The 23,877-nt window shown below is 48.8% G+C and overlaps 2 protein-coding genes across 11 annotated transcripts in view; one reads left to right on the top strand and one right to left on the bottom strand.

Moving 5' to 3' along the window:
• Window positions 1-1,528: 1,528 nt before the first annotated feature.
• LOC106747492 (cytochrome P450 18a1) lies at window positions 1,529-6,009 on the top strand. Its single transcript, XM_014625060.1, has 5 exons — window positions 1,529-2,375; window positions 2,922-3,043; window positions 3,378-3,807; window positions 4,079-4,343; window positions 5,263-6,009. The coding sequence occupies exons 1-5, from the start codon at window positions 2,000-2,002 to the stop codon at window positions 5,690-5,692; spliced, it is 1,623 nt and encodes a 540-aa protein (XP_014480546.1). The 5' UTR covers window positions 1,529-1,999; the 3' UTR covers window positions 5,693-6,009.
• A 5,690-nt stretch (window positions 6,010-11,699) lies between these two features.
• The window catches only part of LOC106747463 (cytochrome P450 306a1), a 204,458-nt gene continuing 192,280 nt past the window's right edge, over window positions 11,700-23,877 (bottom strand). For 5 of the 10 annotated variants that reach the window (XM_014625010.1, XM_014625011.1, XM_014625012.1 and 2 more), the window contains 6 exons: window positions 15,106-15,251; window positions 14,087-14,289; window positions 13,294-13,588; window positions 13,020-13,172; window positions 12,351-12,525; window positions 12,055-12,233 (listed from right to left, as the gene is read on the bottom strand). In XM_014625010.1, the coding sequence (XP_014480496.1) occupies window positions 12,055-12,233; window positions 12,351-12,525; window positions 13,020-13,172; window positions 13,294-13,588; window positions 14,087-14,289; window positions 15,106-15,251 (1,151 nt within the window). The other 5 variants (XM_014625016.1, XM_014625014.1, XM_014625017.1 and 2 more) reach the window with 5 other exon arrangements.

The raw sequence follows: 23,877 nt of genomic DNA, 5'->3' as shown, positions 1-23,877 counted from the left end.
TTCGTCCGTCCGTGCACGTCTGACCAAATGACCCGGAGGACTCGATAAACTCGGCATCGGCGCAAAGTCATCGATCGGCACAATTCACGAATTATGATGCAAGCGGCCGATTATCAGCCCGTTATTTCTTCGCGGCGCGCGGCACGTACGTATTCGCAGGCCGTGTGTAATCTGCCCGGTGAAATATATTTCGCGCGGGTCAGCGTATTCGCGCGAGCGGAATAATATTTTCGACCGCGGCGGGCCCGCTCGTAACGAAACTCGTTACCCGCCTTCGGCAGAAGCCGAAAAGGTACGCGATATCCTTCCGAGCCGCGCGCGCGTACGGCCGCTACCTTCGGTTATCTCTCTTCGCTTTATCTCACTTTCACGAACTGATTATCAAACGGCAAAGTGCAATTGCAAGATATCGCCGCTTCGATTACGGACGACTGGACAAATAGATTTTGTGGAAAAAAGAAAAAAGAAAAACAGAGCCGTATCTAACGCCGTGGTGCGTCTAACGGCGAGCGGATTGAGCGCCCGCGAGTTCCCCAAGTGCAAGTTACCGCGAGCGATCGTTCGCGCGCTCACTGTGTCAATCGGCTGGAATCGTCGGACGCGACTCTCCCGCTCAATTTAGCGTAACGGTCGAGCGCCGAAGCCGAACGACATATCGGGTGCATTCGGTATTCCGTACACGGGAGAACGCTGAACTCGCCGAGCGAACGTTCCGTCCTGGAAAGCGTTTACCCATATATCGCTGATATTACCGGCTAAACTGTATTTCCGATCGAGGGAGACCGACACCGATGTGGACTCGATTAAATTTCAATTAAACCTGAAGGGTGGGAATCGAAGAGAGAGACGAGGAACCTGTACCAGGCTCGCAAGCAGCGAGCGACGGCACTCTCGTGCGAGGAACGGAGGCAGTGCGACGTCCTCGAGGCGGAGAGCCTCGCCGGGACGGCGCGACACGCAGCGTCGCGCCGCGACGTCTGCGCGACGGCCGGACTCGCTCCTGCCGCGTTGGCTCACGCCGGCGTCTCCCACCACCAGGGTGGTAGGAATAGGACCCCTACGGGGGGCCCGTGGTGGGAGCTGGACCCCACCAGCGCCCCTAGGGCGAGAGGCCTCGTGGTCTTCGGCCAACGAGATAGCGGTACGAGGGGTCCGCCTTCGCACCCCCAACGGAAGTGTCCACCACCCCGGACGCGCTCGCAACCCACGCTCTATCCCCACCGGATTGCTCCCCGATGATCACCGAGAGGCGTCCCCCCCACCCTCCGGCGTCCTCGGCGCTCCTCTCTCTGTCCATTCGGACACCTCCCTCCCTCGTGCCAAGGGTCCGCCGCGGGGCCGCCGCCTGATGAGTCACTATATAAGACAGGCAAGGACAAGAAGGTGTATGTTAGTACATACTCAATCCTCCCGTAGCTCGCACGCTTTACAACGTGGCGAGCGGCGGCAAATTCGGCTGCGGCGGTGACCGACTTTTCTCTCTCTTTCTCTCCCTTCTCTCTCTCTCTCCTTCTCACACACACACATATACTCTCTCTTCTCCCTCGTTTCTTCTCCTCTTGACACTTCCTCTCTCATCCTTTCATCTCTCCCTCTCGCCCTGTCTATTCGTCAACCGTACGTCAAGCCCGCGACTTTTCGGATCTCCCTCTTCCTAGTGCACGCCCTTGGGTCCTAGTAGTGTATCCTCCCTCGCCGCGGCGCATCGCGTCACTTCTGTCGCGACAACGGGAGTAGCGGGATCAGAGCCTCAGAGCCTGGAGGAGAAGCGTTATCCGTTCACGGTCGAGGAGGCTAAAACTGTGTTTCTTCGCTTCTTTCCGAGAGATCTTTTTTCTCCGGTTTTATCGGGAGATTAAGAGAGAAGAGAGCGCCGACGATAGAGACTTCTCGCGCGGTATATATACGTCAAGTGGTAATCGCGAGCTGACAGACACTCGAGGACGCCGCAAGCACTCGGACGTATATCGGGATCACGATCGACCGCGATCGGCTCGAGATGATCGTGGAACACGCCGCACAGTGGATCAGGGAGGTGTTGGCTGGGACCCGGCTGGACGCTCTCTACAGCCTTCTCGTGTTCCTCACCGTTCTTCTGATAGTGAAACACGTTCAGTGGCTCAAGTACATTCGGGACCTGCCGCCTGGACCGTGGGGCCTGCCGATTACCGGTTACCTGCCGTTCTTGAAGCGGCAGGATGTACACCTGCAATTCTGCGAGCTGGCGAAGAAGTACGGCTCGATATTCAGCCTCCGCCTCGGCACGCAGAACCTCGTCGTGCTCAGCGACCACCGGCTCATACGTGAGGCGTTTCGACGCGACGAGTTCACCGGCAGGCCGCACACCGCGTTCATCGACATCCTCGGAGGATTCGGTGAGTGTCGAGCGCAGCAGATTCCGATAATGCGCTTTATCTACGCGACTTTACCGCGGTCTCGGCGTATCACCGGCGGGAGGGGAGAGGGTTAAAGCACTCTGCGACTCGTTCTTTCGTCTCTCTCTCTCTGTCTCGCGCGCGTTTCCACATTCCGCCGGGTGCGTCGGCAATTTTTCACTCGTATCGTCACCACGACTGTCGCGCATGATATGTTTCCTCCAGTTCGACGGAGAGGGTGGTCCGTCCAGTCGCGGTGAAGCAAGCTCGATAAAGCGAAACTTAGCTCGAGCAGGGAAAACTTCTTCCCGGCTGGATTTTCTTCCGCTATCGTTTCTGTTCCCCGAATCGTGGCATTTCCGACCGGCTGAACGTTTCCACCGCCGTTGCTTCTCGGTCAATGCTAACCTGCGCTCTCCGCGAGCTCTGTCGCAATCGATCGTCCGTGGGCAGATCGGCACCGCGGAGTTGAAACGAGTCCGCGGATGACGCGCCGCATACGAGAGTTCCCCGCGCGATTCAGCATCGTGTCCGTTGCTGTTGTAGGCATTGTCAATTCCGAGGGTGAGCTGTGGAAGGACCAGAGGAAATTCCTCCACGACAAGCTGAGAAACTTCGGAATGTCGCACATGGGCGCCGCCAAGAAGTCCATGGAATCCAGGATCAAAGTGAGTGCCGAATTCGCTCGATTTACCGCGCGCGACCTCTCTCTCTCTCTCTCTCTCACACACACGCTGCAGCAGACATCGGCAAAGCTTTCGAACGGAACGCGCACTTGAGAATTGTACATTCTCTCTCTTTTTCCCGCGATATCATCGAACGTGCTCAAATAGTGCTTATTTCCGATAACAGAACGGCTCTTTTGATCTTTAGCGGAAAAAAGTTGAAAATCCTTCTGTCGTCCCGGTGAAATTCACTCATTCGGCGAAGCTACACGCGACGCTGCCCCGAGATCGAAACGTCGACACTTCGCGAAATAAACGACGTATTGTTTGAATTTAGCACGAGGTCGATAACTTCCTACGAGGGTTGGAGCTGCGACAAGGAGCGCCCACGGAAATCTCGTCCGCCCTCAGCTTGTCGATCAGCAACGTGATTTGCACGATCATAATGGGACTGCGCTTCCACCACGGTGACCCGCAATTCAAGAGGTTCATGGACCTCATCCACGAGGGCTTCCAGCTCTTCGGCAGCGTGGCGGTCGTAAACTATATACCGATACTGCGTCACCTGCCGTTCGTGCATCGAGCCCGCGACAAGATCGCGCAGAACCGAGTTGAGATGGCTGCGTTCCTCGAAAAGATCATCGAGGAGCACAAAGTCACCTTCAACGAGGATAACATTCGCGATCTCGTGGACAGCTACCTGCTCGATATCAAGCGAGCTAAAGAGGAAAACCGAGTGGACCAGCTCGTTTACAAAGATAATCCCGGTGAGTGAGAATCGACCTTTCCGTCTCCCGATTTCTCCGAAAAGGGAGAAATTCCCTCCCCCTTTCCCGTTTTCCGCCGTCTTTTACATATCGTTAAAGAACAACAGCATTGATTAGATAGCGTTGAGATAGCATTGATAGCATGAAAATTGCATACTTTAACAAACTCGTGACCTTCGATATCCACTTCACGTTACAGTATCATCGTCGAATATTCGTATCGGCGATCTCAAAATATTGAACGTGTTTTGTTTCTCTTCCATCGGTACAGATCGTCACATACAACAAATCCTGGGCGACCTCTTCTCGGCTGGCATGGAGACGATCAAGACTACCGTGGAGTGGTCGGTAATTCTGATGCTGCACCACCCGAAAGCGGCGAAGGCGGTGCAGGAGGAACTCGACTACGTAGTGGGAAGGTCGAGGATGCCCTCCCTGGAAGATCTTCCCTATCTTCCGGTGACCGAGGCGACTATCCTAGAAGTTCTGCGCCGAAGCAGTATCGTACCGCTCGGCACCACGCATGCTCCCAAAGGGTAAATGAACTTATCAATTCTCCTCCGCTAACTTTCGACGAAAATCGTTTTCGTCATCGACTTCGGCCCGGTCTGTCCTACATGAGCGCGCATGGGCCGCCGGCCCTTTCCCTTTCTCTACGTGAGCCAAGAGAGGATTTCGCAACGAGTCCCTCCGGCCTTCCTTCTCGGAGGCTTCCCGCGTCGGATATATCGGAACCTCGCGATCGTTTTGGACGATTATATTCGGCGAGCAAAAGTGAAAGCAAAGGTGCGTGGCCCCCCCTCCTCCCGGCCGGCTTTTCAGCCGGGTCGCCTCGCCTTTGGATCCGAAGCGCGCGCGCGCGCGCGAGAGGTCGATGACACCGTTTCCCATACGGACAAAGAACTTATTTGAGTCACGACGACAGGTATATCGGATCGCGATATATCGGATATACTTGTTGGGATTGTGCATGAAAGCAGAGACCGCCATTAGAAACGGCACGGGCGGTACACACGCGGTTTCACTTCTTCGCGGAGAACGCGGCCAGAAAGAGCGTGACGAGCGCGTGTAAGAAAAAAGTCACGTTGGTACTTGACTTCACCGGCGGATTAATAGTCGCCCGTGTTACTCGGCGAGACCGTCGAAACTTTACAATTACCGTGAACGTTAAATGTGAACGCGATCGTCATGATGAAACTTCGAGTTTAAACATGTCGCTCCTTTTTCTTGCCATTTTTTTCACTCAGAGAGGGAGATGCCTCTTTCGTAAAAAATTAGATCAATTTTACCGGCGATTTGCACGGTCAGTCGACAAATGCGTCTCAGCGCTCTCGTTTCTCTCGAGTTTTCTTCTCAATCAATTTCTGTTATCGATTGTTGTTATCTCTTACCATCAATCGCGACGTTCATGAATACATCAAGCCTGATCAAGCGTCTCCTTCCTTCGTGTTACAGAGACACGACGTTGGGTGGTTACCTCATACCAAACGGCGCTCAAGTGATACCGCTGTTGCACGCCGTCCACATGAATCCGCAACTGTGGGATGAACCGGAGTCCTTCCGGCCGGAGCGTTTCCTGACCTCCGAGGGTAAGGTCCACAAGCCCGAGTTCTTCATGCCTTTCGGAGTCGGCCGGCGAATGTGCCTGGGCGACGTGCTGGCCCGCATGGAGGTCTTCCTATTCTTCAGTTCGCTGATGCACACCTTTGACCTGAGGCTGCCCGAGGGCGCTCCGCTGCCGAAACTGAAAGGTATCTCCGGCGTCACGATGACGCCGGAACCCTTCAAGGTCTGTTTGCTGAAGAGGAACTTCGACCATGCGGCCGAATGCGACACTAACGAGATCACCGTCAGTGGACCTCTGCGTAACGTTGGCAGCCATTAAAAGCATCCTCGGCTCCAGAGCACGGACATTGTTCCTATCGCCGGAGGAAGAAGGTCAGATGAAAAAAAAAAGATTTGCAAGTTGCGTGCTGATATTGCAGAGCCATCCGCTATCGCATTAATCGAGACGGAATTCTATAAGGATATTTGGTCGATGTTCATTGTCGGAGAACGATCGAATGTGATGCGGCGTGAAAGCGAGTTTCCAATCCGAGAACGGCATTTTCGAGACTGTCTCGATAGGCAAAAATGCAATTTTATTCAAAATTTATCCCAAATTTTACAAAAAATTATGAGAGAGAGAGAGAGAGAAACGTTCTTGACGAGCGAAAAATCGCTTAATTTTTTTACTGTCTTATCATGGCAAAATTAAAAAAAATAAAGCAAACTAAATATATCAGATCCTTTTGAGATATATATTCACTAGAATTAGATTTACGATAGCCGAGCACGGATATATTATTGCGTAAATAAATTATTGGTTGGTTGATGCAATAAATTCTTCAAAACTAATTCTTTTTCTCTCTCTCTTTTCGGCTTTATGGTAGATCGCGGAGAAGAGATATACCGACGAATTTGTTACGTCGGGAGTCGAATTTTAATCGTCAAGATAATATTATGTCATCCGCCATGTTCGATCGGCGAGTAAAAAAAAATTCCTTCCGCTACGGACAATCGATCGTCTTCCGGCATCCAAGGTAGTTTTCCTAAGGAATGATTCGAATGGAGTTGAATGATCCTCCGAACAGAAATTAGAAGTTACTGGAGAAATTACGCTATTAGTAGAATAGAACCGTATATGCTAAGATTAGGCGTAAGAGATTGTAGATTTCTCGAGTGTATTGCTTGATGTGCCCCCGCCACAGTTTTGGTGCGACGAGACCTTAAAATCCCACTTCCACGATCAGTCGCTGATCCCATTACCGCCGATCCTCATTACTAACGAGAACGTTCTCCACTGACTTTAACATTTCTGTCGGTTAACGTCCGTTTAAATCTCCGTGGGTACGACCTCGCCATACCAGAAGGGTGGCTTCTTCTTTATTATGTCAAATTAAACGATTTCGATCGGGGATTAATTTCGAAAGGAAAAAAGAAAAAAAAAACGAAAAGAAAAACAAAAGTCACAAAAAAATAAATAAATACCAAATCATCGGTAGCGTGTCGTCTTTCATATCGCGGGCATCATCGAGCTGCCACGAATTGATAATCATGACACCGTTATTACGATCCCGTTAAAAATTCTGAACTAACACCTCCCTGGCGGCTCGCGCCGGGACCGTAAAAATGGTGAATAATTTTCTCGGTTTCGAGAGTAACTTTTTTTGTGCGAAAGAGCGCGAAGGAGGATCAATCGGATGGTCGAAGGAAGACGAAAGAGTCCTCTTCGGCGACGGCTTAGAGTACAAAAGGAGCCTACGGTTCGAATCGACTCTCCCTAATCCTGCCCATCCTCCCGTCACCACTGACTCACTTACTCACTCGCTACTTCAACCGCTCGTTCGTCCCCACATCCTCTCCCACGAGTATTTATTTATAACGCTCCGCGAACGTTACTTTTTATGCCTGCTTCTTCTTCTTCTCCCCCTCCCCAGCTCCTCTTCTCCTCCTCGCCCCTTACTCCTCGCCAGATATTTATTCACGCTTAGTCACTAGATCGGCGAGATCGACGCGATCTCGGCGTGTCAAACGGTTTCGACAGGCGACTTCGCGTTTCCCGGCGAGTGACGTCGGTCGTTAATTCGGGCATACGCGACCTGACGAAACCAGCGTCACGATCCAGAACGCCGCCGACTCGCCGTAGATCTCCACGGACGAACGAGGGTGGCAGCTTGTTGCTCGATGCACCTCTTTCGTTCACATCAACGTAGCAATATACCGTCGTTAAGATAGAGAAAAAGAAGTGAGAGAATGTCAGTAAGACTATGTACGAGCGAGGAAGATATATGTGTGTGTGTGTGTGTGCACGTGCGTGCGTGCGTGCGCGAGCGTATATCCATGTGTGTATGCCCATATGTGTATATAGATGACATAGATTCATCACAAATGATCATGCGTGAGCATGCGTTTGCCGTGTGTGTGTATTTAATGATTTAATAGCCGGTCGACGAGACGAATCGCGTGCCTACCAAGACGAGAAGGCGAGAGACGACTGCCCTCGCACCCGAGACCACCCGTCGATATCGACGCGGCGTCAGCGTTTTCTAACGACAAAACTACCGGCTCCTCGAGCGACACGAGCGGAGGGGGAGGCGATCGGTCGCACCGATCGAACGCACTGTCCGCGCACCGAACCGGACCGGGAACGATTTTCGTGAAAGTCGCCGACAGATTCCGTTGCGACATTTGCCATCCGGCGGGGCGCGGCGCGCGACGCCTGGTCGGAAATAGGATGGATTATATCGGCACCGTTCGATATCTACCGATCGGCTCGGGTGCGAGTGCGGGCAAAGGCTGTGAATCCAAGACATCCGGGATACACGGTCGACGACTCATTGTGACGTCCGATTTCCCAAAGGTATCCCAGGCTGTGCATCCTAGAAGCGACGAGCGCAGCGCCGACGCCGATCCCGTCCCCCGAGAGGCGCTCGACTTCGAGACGTCAACATTGTGCCTTACCCTTTACTTAGTACTCAAACGACCGGCGGGATCGGCGCCGTGTCCGATAAAGCTCCGTCGTTCGAGAATACCCGATAGGACCTCCACTGGGTCCTACCGCATCATGCACGAGTTCTACCGATTCGGAAGTACCGCATTGTGTTCACCCGTCGATCGCAAACCTGTGTTATTTGATGTTTTTTTTTTCTATCAAATAAAAATGTTTTTCAGTTAAGATAACTGTGGGAGTCCCCGTGGTCGATTTCTTTCAGTCACCCCGCCACCATCGCGCGAATTGAAATCGGGGGGAGGGGGGGGGAGGCGGATTCCAGTGTACAGGGTGTCGCGACACACGATTGGTTTAAGACCCTTTTATTTGTCGCCGCCATTTCTTCATCACAAGACGAGATAATTCTTCGCGTATCACCGTGCCGATGCGCTACGTGAGAACTTCACAGAGGCTCGCCTTGTCGAATGTCCGAACGGGTGTACGTCGCAATCCTCGACGGTGGCGGACGCTCGGCGGACGCTCGGTGGAGTATTCCGAGAAATCGAATTCTTCATCGATCGTTCCCGCGAAAAATTTCGTCTGGAAACTGCAGGCACACATACACACGAAAACCGGATCCTTGAAGACGAGCGAAAGAAGAAAAAAAAAGAGAAGGAAAGAAGAAAAAGGAAAGACTTCTGGTTCTTCGGCTGCACCATCGGCCTTCGACTCTGATCTCTGATCTGAGCGGGCGCGTTCGTCCCTTCCTCTGTCGTCGCTCTCGGTACACCGAGAACTCTTGCTCGGGGCCTACGAAAGAGGACCTAGCTTTCTCTTCCACTGGACCGCTCTCGCGTTTGGTAGGACACTTTTTTTTTTTTAATTTCTATAGTCGGACATTCTAGGATGCTGCGTCCAAAAATAGCATCACGAGAAGTGGACACGAGATCCCGCTGGATTACGAAAAAGGCCGTAATCGAGCCAAATTAATGCCATCCAAGAACTCCAACTTGTATCCTTCGTTAGAATGTTCTCGTGAGATGTAAATACGTACGAGTGTGAATATATTTGTGCTATATATTTGTGCATTAATTAATAAATTAGAATAAGCAATTTGGATCGCGTTGTATTCGTGTCGGTTGTATCGTCCGAGTCGCCGTCCAAAAGACTTTTATTTCCATAGATTCTCGCGGCGAGATTATCTCGATACTCGGGGAAACTCATCTCGTCTCTCTCGCGAGGTGGAACTTCCGCTGTGTGTCGACACTCATAGAAAATTATCGTTGTTTTCGGCATCGAGCAGATTTTACGGTAGCAGCAACTCGCGCGTAAGATCATTATCAGAGACATTGTAGTAACACTTACCGCAGAAATGGCTCTCTCGACTATTTTTGTGGTCAAACACATTCGAAAAAGGATTATGCTTGGCGCCGAAAATAACTATGATTTTTTTGCCAGTGAAAGCACACGAATATCATTTCCACCTGAAAATGATCATTTGTCAAGTCGACGCGCGTACGTATCTCTCGGATATTCGCTATCGAGTTGTTCCGTCAATTGGAAGCGTTCATTCGCTCCCGAGCTTTCGGCGATTCCCGAGGCGGTTCGCGAGATTTCTCGATTTTTCACATGCTTCGTTCCCATCCATCCACATCGGCAGGGGCCGCGAGTACGACAGTAATAGTAAAATTCACGCGGCACCGCGGAGAGCGCTTGCAGAACGGGGTACGAGCGCTTCGCTTCGCGCGAGCGCTTACATAAGAGAAACTCGCGCGTCCTGAGTTTCTAACGAAATATATCGTCGCCGGGTACATTACGCCGGGTAAGGTTAATGACACGAAAGTCAAGTGGCCCCAAACCGCACACAAGTTACGTAAGGTCAGCTCGGCCGGCCACCGGTACCGTCCCGGGGACGTACACTGATAATGGCGCGTTTCCTGCAATATCGTGCACGTGAAAATGCAGGTAGGTATCACATGGTGCAGGTTGCGTCACATGTGTGCGGCCGCGACACGTGGCGCGTTGCTTGGCTCTTCGCCGCGAACGGTCCCTTCTTCTTCCTTCTTTTTTTCCTTCCTTTACCTCGGGCTTTGATACGCGACTTCTTTTCGTGGTTTCTTCTTCTCGACTCCGGAGAGTCGGTCGAGCGTCACCTGGCCCGCAGCGTAGCAGCGAAAACGGTGAAGAAAGTTTGAAGAACCGTTGCTCCCGAAGGTTCGCCTCGACGAGGTAGGAAGAGGAGGCGTTTCTTATTTTCTTCCTTTCCTTTTTCTTTTTTTTACTACCCGGCACACAAAGTTGAAAGTATGCTGATAGAGCGGCTTTATATACGGGGAACGAACGCGTCCGTCTTTCTCCGGATTAAAGTTGCGCGACGCGATTTCGTCGTGCGGTCGACGTCGAGCCGAGAGAGATATTAGAAGTTAATCGGCGCTTTCCAGATGAGAATCGAGATCACTTTGCGGCTCAACATCCGCCGATGTTTGCGCCACGTTTCATACGCGCTCGTACGCTTGCTCCATCTCCGGGATGAAATTTACATTCACCGTTGTCGCGCGAGCTCGTTTAATTGTTCAGCCGTTAACGCGCAAAAGAGCTGTCTCGTCAGCTTTCGTTGCTTGCACTTGAAAAAACAAGTGACAGTCGAGCGAAGCACGCCGCAGAGAAGCAAGTCCGGCGAGCGAGCTGCGAGATCGATTGATTTACGAGCGAATTTTTTTGCGCCGGTTACGCAATCCCGCGCGTCGTACATTATGCTGTCGAGCAAAACGGCATTAACAACGCTAAAATGCACGAGTGAATTAGCACGTAGGTAAGAAAAAAAGCAGGAAGAGACCTTCGGATGCGTGCATCGAGGCAGAGCCTCGACCTTTCGGACGAAAACCCATCCCGGGAGTTGTTTTCTCCGCGGTGTTTTTGCGCCTCTCGATGCGACTCGTAGGAGGAGGAAACGCATCCAAATTCGGCGGTGGGTGAACGGTGCGCGCGATTATAGTTCAACCAAGGCCGCTATATTGTGAGAAAAAAACGCGCGTTGCATAACTTCAAGCGGAATCTCACGAATCTCCGTGCGTATGGCGCGCGAGAAGAAGAAGAAGAAGAAGAGAGTCCGAGGGAGGAGGGAGCGACGCGAAGACAGGCGGCATAGTTTATGTAAAATCATTTCCCGATGTAACAGCGGCTGACATTTTAACGGCTTTTTATGCCTCCGTATCGGGAATGCGCGTGAAGGAAAAAAAAAGACCGCGTCGACGCTCTTCGCGAATATAAAATATACGAGCGAGGTGTGCGCGCGCGAATAAATTCCGCTCCATTTCCACGGGGCAGATATTTTCTCGCGGCTCACCTCGCGCTTTAATCAAAGCGTTTCTTTTAATGTCGGTCGACCGAAATACTCGGCGGCGGTGGTGAAATTCAACTGTCGGGCTTCGCAATCGCGACGTTTATTTGTATATTTCTTACAAAAAAAGTACAAAGTATATCAAATAATAAAAGAGATATTGGAGGAGTGAGATCTAACGAGGTGAGTATCGGAATCATTTTCTCAATTGAATCTAATACAAATACTTATATCAAGCGAAAAAAAAGCGTACATATATATATATATATGTGTGTGTGTATGCATGTGTACGTATGTATGTATGTGTACGTATGTATGTGTGCGTGTGATGATATGTGTATGTGTGTGTTATATGTATTCTCAAGCATTTTTAGAGAGTGTCGCATAACATGTCATACGTATGAGAAAATATCGCTGTTTGCGAATGTATGTAAATTTATTCGCGCGACGTAAAAACCAACCGATGCGGTTTCGGAACCAGGGTGATCCCACATTCGCCGTCGAGATCGATGCACGCGTCGGACGGTGCCGAGATAACGAACGAGCGAAGTATTTTCGCAGCGAACAGGTACAATATCATCCGGGCCAGTTCGTCGCCGACGCACATACGTTTGCCTGCGCATACCGCAAAAAACAGCAACGACACATTGAACGAGGAGCTCTGTGCGCTTCTGATTATCTTTTATTTCCATCTTTTCTTTTCCCCTTATATCTCCTCGCGTGCAAACTTACCCGCTTGAAAAGGCAAGAAGGCTTCCGGCCTGGCGATACTTCCATCCTGCGCGATAAATCTCTCGGGTTTAAAGCGGAGCGGCTCGTGCCAGTAAGAAGGATCCGTATGAATAGCCCATTGCAACGGGATGACCATCGTGCCTTTTGGTACATCGTAGTCGCCTATTTGTGTGTCCTAAATGCGCGAACCGTTTCGAGTTCATCTCCATTCCTATTCTTTATGTCAACCATGTAAGATTTAGCCACGATTTATCGGCAAAGAAGACCTCTACGGTTAATCACCAATTATGCTCAGATACACCATTGATTTTCGCGAAAAGAAAACAAATTATTTAGCAACGAATTATTTCAATGTAAAAATCAAGATGACAAGAAGGCAAATAATAGGCCTAACGCCGATAAACGACTGTATTGATATAAACGGTTGTAACTGTACATACACAGAGAAAAAGGTATCTTTAGTATACGTATTTGTCCGACCTCTGTTTTTCTCTGTGTAGATGAAGCAATTGTTTATGTCAATATAGTTGTTTATACATCAGTCTCTCACTTGCCTTGTAGTTGACCTTCGTTTACATTTTATTTCAAACTATTTCAGGCATTATTGAAGGAAAAAAGTTGCGGGCAATGTTGTCGTAAACTTTTTTGCTCAGCTCAGCTGGTGGTTACCTGCGTTGTACCGTGAGGAATCCCAACCGGGGTGACACTTCGCAATCTTTGTATCTCCGAGATGGCCGCCTCCAGTCGAATCAAAGCAGGTCTATCCGTCAAACCGGGCTGTCTTTGTCCCAAAAGTTCGCTCATCTCATCCTGAATCTTTTTCTGCGGAAACAAAAGACACGTGCAGATCACGAAGGGATCGTGCGACGAGGCGTCGAACGACGAGATGACGCCTGCTCGCATTTTACAAAGTTACGATGTAATTTGAGGAGCACAAGCGTACTTGCTCGTCTGGATGCACCGCCACGAAGAGCAGGAGCCAACGAAGAGTAGTCAGAGTAGTATCGACGCCGGCGCCGAAAAGATCGGCCAACAGATGATAGAACTGCGGTCGCGTGAAGTATCCAGCATTGCCCGCGTCGGTCCTGTTCCTCATTTCCTCGTCGAAAGCCGCGAGAAAGCTGTCCACCTTTTCACGTCGCGCACGATGCTCGTCGATGATTGTTTCGTACAAACGGTGTGACTTTAGCTTGCCATCGATCAGCGACTCCATCACCTTGCCGTATCGTGGCAAAAATCTATATAGTCAGGCGAATCAGGACAATTTGATTTTACAATCGCAACCTTCGGTCTAAGGACATTTCATCGATTGTTCCTTTCAATACTTGCTTGATCAATGCAAATTCAACGCATTCAAACAGAAGTTATTCTACGCATTATTTTTTCCTCACAAAGATTTATATTTCCCGGTATTGTTTACTTCGATTTATCGTATCACCTGTGCGACTGTCGTCGATGTACAGTACAAAAAAAGAAACGATTGCTTATCCTTGCGAACTTATCGTCACAAGAAACGCCGCTTCCGATGGAAAACATTATGGCATTTGCATGTCAGACGCGAAATGAATCATCCTCATATCATTGACGTCTTAATTAGCCGTGCGAATCAATTTGCTCGGCGTTTTCCACGCTGACATAATCAGGTTTATCTTTCGTTAGCGAGGCGCGAAGCATATCGCGCGAACCGACTCCGTCGCGGGCCGGGAAGGCCCGAAGGATCTTTGTCAAGGATGTACCTGAGAAACGGCAAAAAATTCAGCGGCCCTGCGACTCCGATGTGCTTGACTCCTTCTTCCTGCAAGTGCCTCAGCCACCTCCACACCTCGTCATCCTCCTGGTAAACTTTGCCGAAGACGAGGTCGTTCATCAAATTACCCATGCAGTGATGAAGCGTCTCCAGTGGGTCGATACCGTCGACCGTCGCGCGACTTCTTAGTTTCTGAGACATCAATAAGGGATTTCTGTATCGTCCATATCCGCTTTATTTTCGACGTGCACACTGACAACTCAGCTAATGTGAAACCCCTTCGGGAAACGTGCAAAGGTATCTCCTCGCGAAACTTACTCTCTAAACTCCCTCGAGTGAAATTTTTAAAATCAGTGGCCAGCGAATCACTCCGAGTGATTTTTCACTCATACGGAGTGAATTCTCCATTCTGAATCGTAGAGTGAATAATTTCATTCGAAATCGAACAGTGAATCCGATGTGTTCCGTCGTCATAGGAAAGTATTCACTCTAATTGGTCGAAACATTCGTTCATATGGAGTCGAAATCCGCCGTAAGTTTGAGTGAAACATCCATTCTTGTGATTTCGAGCGGCAGTATTTTCACTATTCATTGAGTGAAAATATTGCCACTTCTTTCACTCGTTCTGAGTAAAATTCCACTTCGGGAAATTTAGAGAATATACGCGTATATAACGAGAATTATCGGGCAGAAATTCTTGCTCCTTTCGCGTGACATCGCGCAATAATTGTTTCTGTATTTAAATACCCGAGCGAACCGATGAGCGTCGAAATGCCATGGAAATTGATAGCTTCATTAAATGCGATGACATTTCCGAAAGATAAGTTCAGTTGCATCGTAACACGAGTAACCTGCGAATTCTCGTGTGAGTTTATCATTCGCAGCGCGAATATTCCTCGTGAAACTATATTCGGTTATATCGGCATATTTTTTGCGTTCTTTTTTTCTTTCACAGTGAAATTTAATGACACGACGGCCTTGCGTGAAATATCGTAGTCAATAATATACCGATATGCATTCGTTCACGGTCGCGAGAATCCTCTCTTCCATCTTGTCCCTCCTTGTGCCAAACTTTACCATGCCGAGATTCTTTAGGCATCCTGCTACGAATCTTCTTTGATCTTTCCAGAGATCACCTTCCGCACAAATGAGACCTGCGAGGATAAAGAAACGCTTGTGAAAACTTGGAAGGGATTTTTCTTTTCTCTCTGATTCTCTACCTCTCTCATTCTCTCTCTCTCTCTCTCTCTCATAGACAGCAAACCGAAAGTTGTATTAGTATTTTTCCACCTGTCGCAAAGGATCTTCGCAAGGTGGCTTCCCTCATAAAATCCTATTTTAGCAACTGAGATGCCAAATTTCCAGTTCTACGTTCCCTCCAGATTCTACAGGTCATATACTTTAAATACCTTAAGCCTCTTTCAAACGGTCCAAGCTGAGTAGCAAATACTACACTATCTCTGGTCAATATAAGAGCGCATATCATACCGCAGGGATCCTGAATCGAAATTTTGACGCTACTCTGATGTTCTTAAGGATAGTTTGCGCCTGTAGATTAATAAAAACCTACTTCGATGATACTGATATATATTTTTTAACTTCTCTTTATTTCTATAATTTTCCAGATTGGATTTTAATGTTACTTTCAACAACCTATTTTGACGTTAAAATAGCGAAAACGAAAATGTGAGAGATCATCAGGATCCAAGTAGAGTTTTCATTATATTACTCGAATTGAAAATGAACCTATTTTCTTATTAGCTCCTACTATGTTGTAGAATTAAAGGTTTAAAATTAAAGTTTGACACAGGGCCAAAATTTGGACTCGGAATCGGTGCTAGATTTCCTTCTGTTTCTTTGCACCTTTCTCACTGTTCCTTGTCTCTTCTAATTTACACGTATATACGCATTGACATAGCTGAGTAAAGTAAATATATATATGCTATTATAATCAAGTCAATAATTGTGAACTATAGAATTGCTCAAACCCATTTATTAATTTCTCGTAGCGCTCTTAAGGGGAGATCACTCTAATATCCTAATAAATTATGTTACCTTTCTCTCCCTCCTCCTCGTCCCTCTCTTCCTCTCTTTCCGTCTTTTATTTTTTTTTATTTTTTCGGGAAGGCGATTCTCGTCGCGCCTTAGTCGCACGGTCATAAATAAGCCGCCACCCGAACGCGCCTCAGTCGCGTTCCCTCCTGCGTAGAAGCTCGAGCAGAGCGCTTGGTGGGAGGGTATAAAAAATAGCGAGAGGATTACCGTCATTCCGTAAGTAGGCGCAGCCACTGAACTCGCCGAAGGATAATCCTCGAATGAATAAACAATAATCTCTCACCGCACCCACTCACCGTTCGTCCTGCGTTCGCGCGCGCGCATTCGCGAGATAATCCAGGCGGCACGGTGATCGTCGATTAATAGCGATCGTGATGGTTGATTAAAGATGACGGCGATAGCGACACGGAGTGCTCCGTGTCGACGCACCGTCCGCGGTGAGTACCTTCTATTTCGCAAAACGTCACCTCGTCCGTTCCCTTCGGTCGCGCTCTCCCGATTACCTTCCGTCCGCACGCGAGCGCTGCCTGTCATTTCAAGCGAAATGCTAATGAAAAGAATCGCGCGATCGGCGGAACGATCGATCGATCATCGACTGGGCGTGATTTTCGCGCCACTGTTGTGGCGGAAGAAGCCGTCCGGCATCGGCGAAGAAGCCGCATTAGGTCGTTGGTATTTACCGGTCGCCGAGTGCGATGCAATCGGACAAATATTTGCCCGGTCGCACCTACGTGCGAGGCACCATCGCGGAGGCGCACCAACTCCGGTGATATAACGATAACGATAGCGGCTCGTTTGGCCGAGGCTGAGAGAAAAATTCAAGAGTGATCTTCGTTACGAGGAGGAGAGACGGGGACTTCGCGACGGAGCTTGGGGGCACCTTCGCCGCCGCGACGAAGGTGTGCCGTACGTGTGCATCTACTTCGTCAATTTTGCAGCCAGATCACACACGCGAGCGTCGCGAGAATGATCTCGGAATCCTGATTATCGCTCAATGAGATTATCGAGGTCGGCCCGCCGCGGGAATACAGATCGAGATCTTTGGCGCGCAATTTGTCAGACGCTGTTTTCTCTCTCTCTCTCTCTCTCTCTTCCCTTTTTTTTTCATTCTGTATCTTTATTCTCCCTTTTAATTTGCGCGATCAGATCGGCGCCGTCTATTCGGCCAGCGCGCGAAGCGGAAGAAAGGGGATCCTAGCCGGCGGATTTTCGGCGGGAACGCTTCCGCCGGGAAGAGGAATTCCGCGTGCCGGCAGCCACGGGCGTTTTTGCGAATTTATAGGGTTCATCGCGAGCGGAGAAGCAACGCCGGCACGGGCTACAAATAGGTTAGCACGCGTAGTGTTTGCGACGTTATTTATCATTCACAGCTTGTCCCGAAAGGCCGCCGATAGGTCAGTGTCGTATTTAAATGACGTCAAAAAACTTTCCGGGATCGCAGGCGCGCCGTGTGTGCATTAATCTCTCTCATCGGCGGTCGATCGATCTTGAAAATCGTGTCAACCGGCGAGAGATAAAATATCGCGACACTTATGGCCGAACTTTCGAACGTTCCGCTCCTCGTGTCCCCTCCGTAGAAACGTCACACGCAACTGTTATCTTTGTTATCTTTACGAACTTCTTCCCGCGCGACTCGAAGAATCTCTTCTTTGCATTCATTACTTCTTAATCACCGATCAGAACGCGATACCTCCGTCCAGCAAACGATCCAGCGCGAAAACAAGCACATCGTGCGCCGCGCTGGCTTTAAACGCTTTATCATTGCCCCGTGATTGCTTCGTAGCTGAAAACGCATCAGTCTCCTTGCATATCTTTACTTTGCTTATCTTTGCAGGATGCGAAGCGATACCGTCCCAATTAGGAGGCGTTATAAATCGCTGTAAAATGCGAAGCTGAACGTCACGTAACGCAAAATTCAACACTCTCTAAATTACATCGAAATATCCCGTATAAACGAAGAAAGAGAGAGGAAGAAAGAAAGCAACGGCAGGCGGCGGGCAAGTACGGTTTTGTTATTCCGCGAGCGTAACGCTGAATAATTCTTCGCAACTTCGCGAGGCGCGCGCACAGTGCTTCAACTTCGCGATGCATCCGCGCGATGCTGACGCGATGCGCAGCTACGGACAATGAGCTCTCCTTGCCGGCCGATTCTTACGCAACTAAACACCCCGCCGCGGTGATTTCAGGAGATGACATCACTCGGACTCGGCGAGGAGGCGCGCACACGAATTCGCGAACCGCCAGAAATAAACCGGACGAGAGACGCAGATAATGCATATATGCGTCCGAACGTTTCAGGGCCGGTCATTCCACCTCGACCACCGGCAAAAAGCCGATGAATGCAGCGCGCGAGAAGAAGGCGACACGCGATAGCCGTACGTCCAAATACAGCCGGTCGATCGATCGCGCGTTTCACGCCGCGGCATTAAAATACCGGGATAAGCGCGCTCCCGGTCAGTCCACGTATGACTATCCGATAATGATCGCACGGGACTGCACGTAAGATTTCCGAAGAAGGCGCTGGTAGGGAGATTCGGAAGTTCTCCTCGTTACGTTCGAGCGTATGTTGCAACTCGCGTCGTTGCGATGCGCTCGATCGAGTTGCTAATAGCGAGTAACTTTCCGACCGTCAGATTCGACAGTCGAATCAATCAGATGGGATGTACTCGGCTCGACGAACGTCGATTAGCAATGGAAAGCTGAAGATCGCTCTCCTTAAATCAAGACGGTCAGGATCATTCTGTGAACGTTGCGTACGCTAACGTTGTCGCGCTTTCAAGAATCGAAGGTGCGTTCTTTTCTTAACGCGTCGCTGCGAGTCCCGAAGTGACTGGATTATCGGGGACCTCGGATTTCCCATGAAAATGCTGTCCTGCGAATCCAAGAAGTTCCACAGTCGGATCCGTGAAATAGGACTTGATCGAAGTGCGACCGGGACCGATTTTTTCGCAGGGGATTCCGCGGGTCTCAATTAATTGCGCGAACGGGAAAACTGGAGGGAGGACTCCTGGAGCGATCATCGGCGACCTTCGGGCGCGTAGGTCGTGACAGGTCGCCGATGTGAACGCCGGTCGTCCGTGCAGCGCTCTGTCGCTCTTAATGGGAGAGGCCGTCGGCCCGTCCTTGCAGAGCTAACTGTAATTCCCCGCAGATGCAGAGCAGAACCGTCGACGACCGGGAGAACTTCCTTCAAGGAGACCGATAAAAGTGAGAGTCCTTCGTATTGGTGCGAGTCGCGGCCGGTTCCCGGCTCGTTCTGACGTACCTAACCTACCCAATCGCGGATGAACCGTTCGTTACGAAAACGGGAAAAAGAATAATGGACCCCGAAGGAGGAGCCGGGGCTCATCAAACTCGCCTCGTCGATGCTCGATCATCAGTTAAGAGGGATTCCGCTTGCGGATAAGCAATTGAGATTCGGCCCCGATTATCCGTCGAATTGTTAATTAACGTCGCTCGGTGGCTTGAAAGAAATTAACGCGAAACTTCAAACGTGTTTTTCTTTTCTTCGACACTTCGAGGCACAAATTAATTTATTTCTCGGTGACTCTCGTTTGCCCTGAATTTCTCTTAAATGTTTCCAGATGTTCGAGAATTCTCGGACGTGGCCAATTTCTGATTGTTAGATCGAATATGACAAATTGTCTGCAGTTGTAAAATTAATCGATATGCCTTAGTAATTACGTAAAATGTATGAGAGAAAGAGAGAGAGAGAGAGACACGCGCAAGTTCGTCGGCGTCAAGGGTACTGCGTGGCGAGCACGATCGCCGTGAGGGGAAAAAAATGAAATTCCACCCACACCCAGCCGCGCTCGAAGGAGGAAAACAAGCCGTCAGGAAAATCGCGGACATCTTACGTCAGTATTACGCGTTTGTAATACGCCAAACGGGAATAGTCTCGCTTGGGAGCTCGCTTGTAATATTGATTTTACACGCGCGCCTGACTGCATCGCAGTTGAGTCAGTGCTGTGGTATGCCGAGTCTGATTACCGATCGGAGCTGCGACTTTTCCACAACGATGTAGATCATCTGCCTGTGCTCGCCTTTTTCGAAGCCGCATAATAGGAGTCTACGTGGAGCTCAATCGAATTCAGAAGATCTGACGACCTATCCTCCGTGGCCGCGCGTGTATCCCAGTTTTATTCGATCGGCGGATATACACTCGGAGTAAAAATCCGACGAGATCGGTATTTTTAGACACAGTCGAATCGCGCGCCTCCGTGCACGCTCGCTCGCATTTCTCGAGCAAAATCTCTCTCTCTCTCTCTCGGGGAGACCGCTCGAGCGTGGTCCTGGCGTAATATTGGCGTACAAGCGACTGTAAACGATCTCATATCCCAAAATCGAGGTGCGCGTTCTCGTCAAAGGATACACTCGAGTTTAAGCGCGAAGCGCGATATTATAAAAGCGAATCGTGACGCAGAACGGTCGTTTCTTTTATCGGCCGAAATTAGCGGCGACGGTGCCGTCCGTGTAGCAGCGGCAGCATCAAGGACGCCGAGGATTTCAGGTTTCGTCGACCCGCTTAAAGGCCAACGCCATCGCGTCCAGACACTTTTGACGATCACCGCGATGCAGGTCGATGCACCGCGCGGTAACGAGAGTAGCGGCGGTGATCTATTGTTCTCCAAGATCACGTCTCCGCCTCGTCACTCACCGGCACACCTTGCCCTGACTGTACAAGGAATAACACGATACCTTACAGTCCACTTGATCGTTCTCTAACCTGGGCTACGGTCGCAACGGTGCCGATTCGTAACCGGCTTCCCGAGCAGTCACGATATTTATCCGATATTTGCATTATGCGTTGTTAGAATTAATACTGTCAATGAACGATTTCCTCGCATCGCGAAATCTGTAAATCTGAATTTTCTAGGATCCAAAATCTATTAATCTCATTTTTCCTCCTATGTTGACATTGTGTTCCCTGTTACAGAATAATATTAACATATTTTCAGAGAGAAGCGGAAGATGTCCGAAGAAGAGAAATCCACCGTCTGTAAAGAAATTTCTTCGAAATTTCCGCGGAAATAAATTTCTTGTTTACACGGTAAGAAATTTTGCAATCACACACACACACACACACACACACACACACATATAACACGCGATCCCATAAATGCACTATTATTCCAGGATTTAATTTAACTACGCTGGAAATAGCTGACGATTTCCTGGTATCTTCGGTGAGACGTGTCTTATAAGGATTAACGTTACTCTCACTTTCGGTTCGTTTCCCAGAAGCCTATTAATACTTTGGTCCGCACCGCCGGCACTTTGCCGATCGTTCTCCGTTACCTGAGCACCGACGGTATTCACGGCATTTCCGACCCGTCTTAGGGTTGATTCTTACTATTCGCCGAGACAGCGACAGATAAGAATCTGTTAATCCTTTGTTAAAACACTTTTGCATTAGTATGAAATATTCACAAACAGAAACTAACGTATAGCTTGAGCAAAATCGCATGCTAATTATCGTAACAAATCCATTCGAAATATGGGTAAGGCAAAATAACGAAATTGCGAATAATTATTTCTTGCTAGAGGATGGTAAATGTCGATAAAATATTATTCGTGCTGAGAAATTTTCTTTGTCTTTAACAATGCGGGGTATTAATTTGTAGCCACAATCCAACATCCAACCGATAAAGATTAGACAGACTGTATATAAATATATATATAATAAATAAATAATAAAATAATGTTCACGACATATAATCGTTAAACATTTTAAAAGATGCTAATAAACACTTTTACGCCGGCCGGTAGACTGCAGTTCGTCTGATGGATGTTTGTTAGCCGTTGTCTGGACAGATAGTGAAAATCAACCTTATCCTTCCCATTGTGCACGAACGCGAATGCATTTGATTCGTTATAATAGGTTTCGCTCAGAACCACTTCCTAGAACGATCGGTACGCCTGTTCTGAGAAATGCCATCATTGTGGAATATTTTTCATGTCGATATCCAACTATATCCTGTGCCGATGATTTGAATGAATAATAGCGAAGCGTGGCTGGAATTTTATCAGCAGCATAAATTCCACGCGATCATCGATCAAGAAGAATGCCTGACACGCAAGAATCCTTTTACTACAGGATACAGTCGGTTATCTTATCTTTGTTCCTTTTCACGTTGTATTTTTGCAGATACGCGATCAACGGATTGCAACAGAGAATTCTACGAGTTGAGCGGACGTGAATTGGCCGATCCGGCAGTGCGACGTGCGATATAGAAAATTGCATAATGTGTTTATACGCACAGACGGCGCACGTTATCGGCACCGGTGCGCTCTATAATAAATTAACGCTATTACGCACGACATTATCCATCGTGACGGGGCAACCAGTTTGCCGACCGCATAAGAAATGTGAGCGCGCCCATAAAGGCGCGTGTAAACGCGCTGTCGGATAATCACGGGTTGCGTCGTCAGAAGGCACGCGCCGCCCAAGTCGATATTCTTCCCCGTACGAATCCCTCGTGTATGTATGCGCCGATACCATCGCCGATTCACGGCGTAGTTCGTGAAATTTCGTGGCACAATAGTAGTTACTTACGGCATTATTCGGCACAACGGTGGAACGTAAACGATCGAAAGACACGGAGAGTCCAAATCACACACCTGGAGATGTGGACGTTAGTCTTACCGCGCAACTATAACTCGTTCACTTGCTGGCAAATTTTTAATGTTGTACCGGGAATTTTGAGAGATATTGAAAATTTCGAACGCGTTCGAGTTTCCATCTTTGTCATTATTAATAGGAATTAATAGGAATTTAATGCACGATAGTGCATGAATGCTCCGCGAATTTCCTACATTTTATATATTTTTTATAGAGTTAATAATTATGATGTCAACGTTATGAGAGAGAGAGAGAATAAAGGAGACAATCCTTACACAAGGATTTCATAACCACGCATGAACACGCTTTTGTTGCGTTACGATTTTCTTTGTATGTTAACCTAAGTTCATTGTACAAGTTTACGACGAACATTTAACATAAAGGCTTTAGCAAAATGGCTGATTTAAGTCTGTTACACAATAAGTCGTTTGTCGCTGTCGGAATGCAGCAGATGGTTGAATGAGGGAACTCGTTTTCGAAAAATAAATTCTGTCATCGGACCATCGACTGCGTTCCGATATACGACAGCGACATACGACTTATATAACTTGTATAATAAGTCAGCTTATCAGTTCAAGACAACGTTTTATGCCTTAAGTTTTTGTCTTAAGTAACGCACAATGACTGTGTTGTGTCTGGAGTTTTAAAGTGAAAAGCCATTCTGTTCGTGATCGATGACAAATCGCTGTATAATAAAAAAAAAAGTAAAGAAAAAATAATTTAGACAAAGATTCGTGACATGGAACATTGTTTGAAAATTACAAGTCAGCCATTCTGCTAAGACACTAACGTAACGCGTCACGGACGTTCCCATGCGGAGGCTTTACGACGTAGCACTCGTCGGGAAACTCGCGGAGAACGACACGCGTCTTCCGGTGGCTTCGATGTGGGGGACTTCAACGCGTGGTGGCGCGCATCGAAGTAGAAAGAGTTCGCCTGGCAGCTGCTCGTCCGACTAATCCCGAGTTTCATCACTTGGGACGCACGTTAGACTCCTCAAAGTCTCCCTTTCCTCACGAACGCTCATAGCTGGTCTATGCTTAATGAAACTCCAGGTATCACAAAATGCGTACCTACGGACGGTACCTGTTGATGGAGGCGTG

The sequence above is a fragment of the Dinoponera quadriceps genome, unplaced genomic scaffold (assembly GCF_001313825.1).
Source record: "Dinoponera quadriceps isolate SergipeBrazil2010 unplaced genomic scaffold, ASM131382v1 scaffold1750, whole genome shotgun sequence".
Lineage (NCBI taxonomy): Eukaryota > Metazoa > Arthropoda > Insecta > Hymenoptera > Formicidae > Dinoponera > Dinoponera quadriceps.
The sequence above is the reverse complement of the archived record's forward strand: the minus strand, read 5'-3'. Positions and strand labels throughout refer to the sequence as shown.